At 33.3% G+C, this 10,000-nt stretch overlaps 1 protein-coding gene across 5 annotated transcripts in view; it reads left to right on the top strand.

The window, feature by feature from the left end:
* Positions 1-10,000, top strand: part of LOC115219539 (protocadherin-18-like) — a 254,770-nt gene that overhangs the window by 207,557 nt on the left and 37,213 nt on the right. For 2 of the 5 annotated variants that reach the window (XM_036509209.1, XM_029789703.2), the window contains exon 4: positions 8,516-9,327. The exons of 1 other annotated variant lie outside the window; for it this stretch is intronic. In XM_036509209.1, coding sequence (XP_036365102.1) covers positions 8,516-8,844 — 329 coding nt within the window. In that variant the 3' untranslated portion in view covers positions 8,845-9,327. Of the gene's footprint in view, positions 1-8,515; positions 9,328-10,000 lie in introns of those variants that run through there. 2 more of the 5 variants (XR_005001971.1, XM_036509213.1) reach the window with 2 other exon arrangements.

The following is a 10,000-nucleotide window of genomic DNA, read 5'->3' as shown; positions in this document are numbered from 1 at the left end:
TCATTAAATCTTTGTTAGCTTTTGTATATTGACTGAAAGTAGTACCATATAACAACTTATTCTATTGGTCTCTTTTGCCAAACCACTATGTTACAGGAACATAGGCACACCAGCACCGGTTGTCAAGCAGTGGTGGCAGAGGACAGACACAAACACACACAAACACACACACACATATATTCTTTTATCCTTTTATTCTTTTACCTGTTTCAGTTATTTAACTGTGGCCCTACTGGAGCACTGCTTTGTAGGATTTTAATTTTAAAAAATTGACTCCAGGACTTATTTTAAAATAAGTCCTGGAGTCAATTTTTAAAATTAAAATCCTTCAAAGCAGTGCTCCAGTAGGGCCACAGTAGGGCCTAGTACTTATTCTATTGGTCCTTTTTGCTGAACTGCTAAGTTATGGGGATGTAAACAAATTAACACCAGTTATCAAGCAGTGAAGGGGAGACTAACACAGACACAAAGATACACACACATAGGTATTATACATATGTATAAATATACAATGGGCTTCTTTCAGTTTTTGTCTATCAAATCCACTCACAAGGCATTGGTCAGCTGGAAGCAATAGTAGAAGACCCTTGCCCAAAGTGCCACACAGTGGGGCTGAACTCAGAATCATGTGGTTGGGAAGCAAGCCACATGTATATTGTGTGTGTGTGTGTGTGTGTGTAAAGAAACCAAGGCTGCAATTTAAGGACTGTGTCAAGTCCTCATTAAAGGCCTGTGATATGCAGGATATTGACCGGGAGAGCAATGCCTGTCATCACCACAGATGGAGGAAGCAGGTTAAGGAGGGGGTCGATGCCTAGTAAAAGCACTTATTCTTCATGAAGAATTTAAGTGTGCTGCTTGAAAGTGCACTACTAGAGTGGTGAATGGGGGAAGCTTGGTTTGCAATGTTTGCAGTCATGTATGCTTATCAAGAGCAGGGCTTATTAGCCATCAACGGAACCACAAATGCAAAATGTAAGTTAGTCCTAGAGCACACAATGTTCCTAAAGGTCAGCAGTGGTCTTCCTTGGTCACAAGCGGACAGCCATCATCATCATACTTATATACACTTGCGTCAGAAATTAATTAGCACTTCTCAAATTTCTACATTAAATAGGTTAAATCAATTAACCTATGAGCTGTTCAAAACATCTTACGCGATGAGAAAACTTAGTATGGTGCGATTTCAGTCCTTGCGAGGCGCTACCTATATCTATTAAACAAAGGAAGATTTGTCTGCATCCGCACTCCAAGTTGTTGCACTGCTATGTCAACATCATAAGGCTGTAGACTCTCAAACTGCTCTGCAAACAAAGTTACGTCATCGTTCTGCGCAACAGTGAACTCGCAACAAAGCAATAGTTCGAGATATGGCCACTAGGTGACAGCACATACCTTGAGTGAAGAGCAAATCAAGGGTGCTAATTAATTTCTAACGGTAGTGTATATATATATATATAAAAGAAGTTTGAAAACGCCACTATATAAGATAAATTTGAATTGGACAGCTGGAAGCTATTGCAGCTGCTATCATTTTGACAATTACAGCCAAAAAATCTAGTCAATGCACAAGACAGCCATTATGCCCCCCCCCCCCACAAAACACCACCACGTGGACTCTGTTGGGACAAGTAAGAAACAATTACGAACTTTTTTATTACACTTAACTTTTTAAAATATTTTTGATAAGGTTCGTTTTTTCCAGATGAACCAAAATATGTAAAATCTCTAAGAAAATTAAAATTTATCTTATATAGTGGCGTTTTCAAACTTCTTTTTATAAATATATACCCACCCGTATGCCACCTACACTTATTATATATATATATATATATACATATAATGATAATAATAGTAGGGAATATAAGTCCAAACTTACAGGGAAAAATTCAGTTTAGCAATACTAAATCAAATTTCACATGAATTGCTTAATAGAAGTTTTTCTCTAAATTATATTACATATATATATATATATATATATATATATATATATATAATTATATATATATACACAACATACACACATATATATATATACATACATATATATGCATATAAATAGAAAAAAGCAACAAGAATGGATCAATATTTCGGTACAATTGTTTCGTACGAAGACAGCTTTATTAAGGCTGCAAATATTGCAGTAAATATAAGTGACCCGTACTCATCAGCCGTACTGCATATATATGTACATACATATAAATACACATATATATATATTTGTGTGTGTGTGTGTGTGTATATATATATATATATATATACACACACACATATATATACATACATATATATAATATATATATATATATATAATATATATATAATATATATGTATTTAGTATGTATGTCTTTTTTAGATGAATGAATTAGTTTTCTCTTAATAGCAGAAAGTGTAAGTTCAGAATGCTCAAATAATTTACCAATTAACTGATTGTCTTCTTCTCTAAGCAGAAAATAGAGAGCTTCGGTTCATTTTAATGGTTGTTGTAACCTTCTGCATGGCAGCAGCTAGTAAAAATCCTGCTGGCTGCCGTGGTTGCCGGTGGCGATCATTGCAGCTGCTGTCAGCTAGCAGAAGACGTTAGCATAGAAGGAGTGCCAGAAATTTATCCTTTGAAGTCAGGAGATTTGGTCTTTTTGGATACTGATCTAAAGTTGGTTGGCATTCATCACAGAACATTTCAAGATATTAACATGTCTACTCTTTCTGTTTTCCTTTTTCCTTCACTCATTCCTTATCTCTCTCTCTCCATCTCTCTCACTTTCTTTTCCTCTTCTTTTTGTCTTTCACCCTTCTCTCTCGTAATCCCTCTCCCTCTCTGTTGCTCCTTCTCTTTCATTTTCTTCTTTCTCACATTCTTATAATCTCTTTTGTAGCCCCTCTTATTCTTCTTTCTCAGTTTGTCCCTCTCTGTCCCCTCTCTCCTTTTCTCCTTGTCTCTGTCAATCTGTTTCTCCCTTCTCCTCTCTCCTTTCTCTTTCTCTATCTCTCTCTCCCCTTCCCTTTCTCTCTCACTTTTCTCTCCTTCCCTTTTTCTTCTCAATTAAATACTTTCATCATTTTCAAAACACTAACATACACACATTCTGATACATATGCACTATACACACATGCAAGCACATGCTAAGGCACAGACACACAGACACATGCAAGCATACAGGCATGCATACACAAACACACATGCACAAATGCCTGCACTCACAGACACATACACACACATACATGCATATAGCCATGCTTAGAAGTTTGACCACACACCTGTCCAGTTCTTCAGATGAAAGCTTTGTCTCAAGTATTCATTCGCCTTCTTCTTCTTCTTCTTCTTCTTCTTCTTCTTCTTCTTCTTCTCTTCTTCTTCTTCTTCTTTTTCTTCTTCTTCATCTCTTTATTCTTACGTTTGTTCTTTCTTTCTTTCTTTCTTTCTTTCTCCCATCATAGAACTTATTGATGAAGCAACTTTCAGTTAAATCTCTGGTTTTATTCAAATCATTTAGTTGTTATTTATTGTATTCATTATCAAAGATGCTCATCCTCATCGTCGTCATCACCATCGTCATCATCATCATTGCCATCATCATCATCATCAACACCACTATCATCATCATCCTCACCATCATCTCAACAAAGTAGACACCCTTACAAATGATAAATTTATTTCAAAATGGATTTCATTTCTCACACAAACTTTCTGACCCTTTTTATATATATATACACATACACAAACACATGTAGATATACATGTATACACACACACACACACACATACACACACACACATACACAAAAAGACATACATAAGCACACACACTTGCCAACCTCTATCCTATAAGTTATCTCACAGACTGAATCTCTCCATTATATCATCTACCTTTCTTTTGCTTCTTTCCACCCCACTAATGATATATTTTGTTTTAGAATTTCTTTTTTGTATTGTTTGCAAGATTCTTTATGCGAATTCGTGTGTTGAAGCATATTTTATATGTCTGGGGAAGAGTCATTTATTATAAATGAAAAACAAATATATATATATATCAATATTATATATATATATATAATATATATATTAATATATATATATATATATATATTTATTATATAGAAGGAGCTTCTACAGGACTAGAACTGTTTCATTCAAGAGAAATCTTCAGGAAGATTTCAGGAAGATTCTCTTGAAGAAACAGTTCTAGTCCTGTAGAAGCTCCTTATATATAAATTAATTTTACTCTGCTATGTATTGAGTACCTTATTTACTGTGGTTAACCCCGAATCCAACGGGACCTACATATCATATATATATAACAATATATATTATCAATATATATAATATATATATCAATAATATATATATATATATCAATATATATATATATATTATATATATATATATATATATATATATATATACAAAATATATATACATATATATATATCAATATATATATATAATCAAAATAAGCAACAGGATATCAAGAATGATGCAGTACGACCGTTTCAAGCGGCTCCATTTAGTTGAACAATGCAATCATTACATGAATTTAAATGCAGAGCTATCATCAGCTGCACAAATAAATAGAATTTTAATCTGTCCAACTGTTTAAAATTCTATTTATTTATGCAGCTGATGATGACTCTGCATTTAAATTCATGTAATGTTGAAAGGCAGACTAATCGTCATTCTCATAATACCTTAGTTTCGCTGAAGGCTGAAATTGTCCAGGTGATGTCCGAAATGAATAAGGACCATATAGTGCCAGCATGCCAGTGGCTTCGGTCCTGCATTGAAGCAGTCATCAAAGCCAAAGGTGGTTTCATAGAATAATTTGCTTAAAAAGTCCTTACCAAGATTAAGTGTACAAATGTTTATTCAAAATACATACTTATTTATGCTGAAATATTGTTGTTTTATTGTATACCAAAACTGTCCTCAAATACCCCTTGCACCCTATATATATATATGAATTTGTGTTGCAAGATTCTTGATGTGAAACCATGTGTTGAAACAGATATTGTTGTATTTCGGGATGGTCATTTTTTGTGTTGCCATATATTCGTTCTTCACTTGTTTATTACTGTTCTTATTCTAACTCATGTCCATTGTCTGGGAATCTTTCGCACATCTGTGACCTCTTCAGCAACACTTTCCACCTTCATTTGTGCTCTTGTTCTGCTATTTCCATAAGCAGAGCAAGAGCACAAATTTCCAGACAATGGACATGAGTTAGAATAAGAACAGTAATAAACAAGTGAAGAAGGAATAGACAGTGCCTGTATTTATTTGGCATACATTATGTTATTGATGCTGAAAGAATTTTAGAGACATTTCAGAGAATGTAAAATAATTTGCTTTTGGAATAGAGGGTCTTGAAGCACAGAAAATTATGAATAATACCATGGAAATTTGGGGCTAAAAATTCCTTTTGGATAGAAAATCCTGATGGTTGCTTAATAGACATGACAAAGTGGTGGTTTCAAGTCCTACAGACAGCCTTTTACTTTTTTCTGTCCAAAGAGGTTTTCCAGCCGTAATATTTACATGCGTAGGAGTGCTTTCAGATCTATTATTCCCAGAAACACAAACATACAACAACACATATATTTGTTGGGTGTTTTTGTGTACTTTTTTTTATATGGTAGCATAGGTGTTAGACAAATATGTCTTCAATGCATTGTTTTACAGCTAGGTGACATTCCTGACATTAATCCTTACCTGTTTTCCAAGTAAGAGATCTCTTATTCCACATGGCTTAGGAGACACAAAGTATATGGACATTTTAATGACAGGAGAAATACATGTGTGTGTGTGTGTGTTCATGTTTGTGTGTATGTATAATATATATATATGTATATATATACATATATATATATATATATGTGTGTGTGTGTATATATGTATGTATATAGGTATATAAGAATAATGGACATAAACACATCACCATTGGTTGTCAATTGAAATTGGAGGAACAAATGTAGAAACAAAGACATACTTACATAAATATATACATATATATATATATATATATATACATACACACACATATATATATACACATACATATATACACACACACACACACACACACATATAGAAAGATATATATATATATATATATGTATATACAGACACACATAAATATAAATTAAATTAATTCTTTCAAAATTAATTTATTTAATTTGTAAGTTAAACCTGAAACTATTAAATCACAGTAATTTTAAAATTATTCTGTTCGTCTTGCCCACTGACAGGGTTTATCATATAAAGGTGAGTTATAGATGTTTCATTAAAGCACCTATTTTTCAACCTGCAAGGGAATATTCGTTTCTATCTCCCTCTTTTTTATCTACATATATGTATATGTGTGTACATATATATATATATATAAATATATATATATATAATATAATATATATATATATATATATATATATATAAATATATATATCATGAAGCATATTTGCCACTTAAATGTGGCTAACCCTTAAGGGTGGATGCTACTGTAGCTTGTAGCCCCAGGAGGACACCTCTTCCAGCTGGCTATTGACACACTTTCTGTGCCCAATCAGTATTTGCCTCACTCAGAGATTTATTATTGCTTATATATATATATATATATATATATAGATATACACACACATACATAAATGTCCTAGGAATTGGTGATCAAGCTTGCATGGGAGTTAATTCTTGGGAGAAGCAAGATGTGTTTTGGAGAACATAAGAATAATGGAAAATAGAGACAAACACTCAAGATGTTATTTAAATTGTTTATATCACCATACCACCGACATATGTTTCGATAGATGCATTAAAATAAATCCAAGAAGATGAATAATGTGAAACAATGCATCAATCTCATCAGGGAGGATATAAAGAACTGTGTGCATCAATATGTCATTTTAATGATTTATTGATGCACACTGTTGTTTATATCCTCCCTGATAAAATTGATGCATTGTTCCACATTATTCATCTCCTCGGCTTATCTTAATGCATATATGTATGTATGTTTATATTTATGTGAGAGTATCTTTGTGTCTATGCTTGTTCCCCCACTATCACTTGACAGCCACTGTTGGTGTGTTTATGTCCTTATAACTTAGTGGTGTTGTAAAAAGTGACCAATAGAATAAGTACTAGGATTACAAAGAATAATTCCTGGGGTCGATTTCTTTGACTAAAAAATCCAATTAAGGTGGTGCTCCAGCATGGCCGTAGTCAAATGACTGAAACTTGTGAAAGAATAAAAGAATATATTTACATATATATATATATATTGTGTTGTATATGCATATATATGAAGGCATATATGCACATACACTCACACATAAATACAAGGTCTGATAAATAAGTATCAGGACTGTTGCCATAGTAACAAAGCTAAAGAATGCAGAGTGAAGTCCCTTTGCACCAATTGACCTTGACATCTGTTGTGCATGTGCACTAAATTTTAACATTCTAGCTCACGTCTGCTGTTTACAGCAGTACCATGAAGGAAGGTGTGTAGTGTGTGATCATTGCATTGACCATGACAGAGAAAGTTGTCATGGTGATACCTGCTGAGAGGCCTATGCAAAGTTGCAGAAAGTGTATGGAGAGGAGTGTTTGAGCTACACACAAGTGTTTGAATGGCTCAGACGTTTCAAAGATTGCTGAGAAAATGTCGATAGTGACGATCGTTCTGGGAGGCCTGCAACCAGCAATACTGAGCAAAACCTCGCAAATGTGTGTGCAGCTGTGAGGGGAAATCATCGAATCACCATCCATGAGTTATCAGAGGATGTGGAGATTAGTTACAGTTCAGTTCAGTCCATTATCACTGAAGATTTGTGTATGAGACGCGTGTCTGCCAAATTTATGCCAAAACTTCTTTCAGCGGACCAAAAAGACACTTGAGTTTCAGTTGCACAGGATCTCTTTGGTTTTGTCGAGAACGATGAAAACTTCTTGAAAACTTTGCGTAGTCCTCTGAGCAGGTTACCTGCAACCATGTTACTTCCAAGCACTGATGTAAACAGTTGAAGTAAGCTAGAATGTTAAAACTTAGTGCTCATACACAGCAGAGTTCAAGGTCAATCTGTGTCAAGCGGCTTCACTCTGCATGATTTAGCTTCGTTACTATAGCAACAGTCCGGATACTTATTGATCAGACCACATGTGTGCAATGTTGTTAACTTCTGTTAATAAATCTTCCACTTTCTGTCATTCAACAGCAATTATCAGTTCATGTGTGTATGTGTGTGTGTGTTTGTGTGTGTGCGTGTGTGTGTGAGTGTGTGTGTGCACGTGTGTGTCCAAGTTGATAATTACTTTTGCATACCATGTTTCTTGCTAGCCGCTGCCTCAAAGTCCTCTATTATGCATTCCTATATGTCTACAATAATGAATGTTCAATATTGGTGTGTTTAAGTCACAATTTTATTATATAATTTTATACAGTAAACCTACTTTTGTTATTCTATTTAAACAATGAACATAAATATATAATATATATAATTGTTGTTTTGATTTCATCTTAGGTATAAAATCCTGCTTGCCTGTGGAATTCCAAAGCTCAGCCAAACTGTCTCTACCATTGGCAATTAGTAGATATAAAGACACCATTTCTCATGCAAAACTATCGAACCAAACTGAAGCTATTCAGAATCCATCTTCACACAATGATGTCATTGACCTGAAATCATATAGAGTAAATAATACAGACCCAAAGACTGCTTCACAATCTTGGAATTTGCCCATGAGGAATAGTTTTACGTCTTATTCAAAGCCATTACCAGCATTACCATATCCATGGAACTCTTTAAAAGTACCATCTTCTGAGAAATATGCTAAAGTTCCTTTAAAATAGAATTTAATTAAATAGAATACATTTCCAATACAAAAATTGCTAGAATTGGTTTAATTAATTAATTTGAATAATTTGTTATTTTCTTCCTGGATTAAAATACTCTTTGGCCACCGTTGACTAATACTTGACACCACCAGGGTTACCCTGAACAGCATTACAGGCCACAGACAAAACAATACACCAGGGCTCCTACATACACAACCACATTGAGCCTCTACCTGGATACTATCAAAGTAAAATACTCTAGTTTTCATCTGTGTAATATACCTGGCTCCTAGTTCAATAGAATATGGTACTCTCATTTTTCAATATACTACCTCCACTTGGGTGTAATATTCTATTTAACAGAGGCAATAAACTATCCATACTCAGGTTGTATAATTCTAGCCTCTTTAGAATGCTTATTTAGCTAAAATAACAAAAAAAAAAAACAATTCTTCTGTGACACACAGGAACATTACAAGTCTATGTGAAGTTGATGAAGATATGTATGTAGCTTTCAGAGTTTGTGAAAACTTTTTTGACACCTTCATTTATTTTACAACAAAACCCCAAAAATCCTCAATAAAAAGAGAAAAGAAAAGAAAAGAAACAAAAAAAAGATTGTTCAAAAACACGCAACAAAAATATTCTTGTCATGTGATGTCTTGTAAGATCTCATTTATCACTCACTCTCTGTCACCTTTACAGAAATATTTTAAACAATCTATATTTTACATGTGGACATTATCTTCAATAGAGAGAAATTAAAATTGATAACTGATAATTGTCTTTTGTTAATTAAACCAATAATGACTAATTGTTCTTTTATAATCAAATTTCCGTTTGTGTTATCTCTGTAACCCCTAATCTGAGAAAAATCATACATTCTTTTAATAAAAGAAAATATATATATATGAAACACATAAAAAGAGTGTCAATAACTTTAATGTTATCCTTTATGTGTCAGAATAAAATTGTGAACGATTTCCAATTTGGCAAAAGTTACAAGAATATCAAACAAAATTCAAGAAAATAAGCAAAAAAAAAAAGGGGAAAAAAGGGAACAAAAAGGAAGAGCATCTAAATTTTCATATTAATAGGTTGAATGCCTTTATCTATTGATATAATACAATGTCAAAAATAGATATAGACATATATATATATATATATATAT

The sequence above is a fragment of the Octopus sinensis genome, linkage group LG14, assembly GCF_006345805.1.
Source record: "Octopus sinensis linkage group LG14, ASM634580v1, whole genome shotgun sequence".
NCBI classification, from domain to species: domain Eukaryota; kingdom Metazoa; phylum Mollusca; class Cephalopoda; order Octopoda; family Octopodidae; genus Octopus; species Octopus sinensis.
This window is presented reverse-complemented; position numbering and strand designations above follow the sequence as displayed.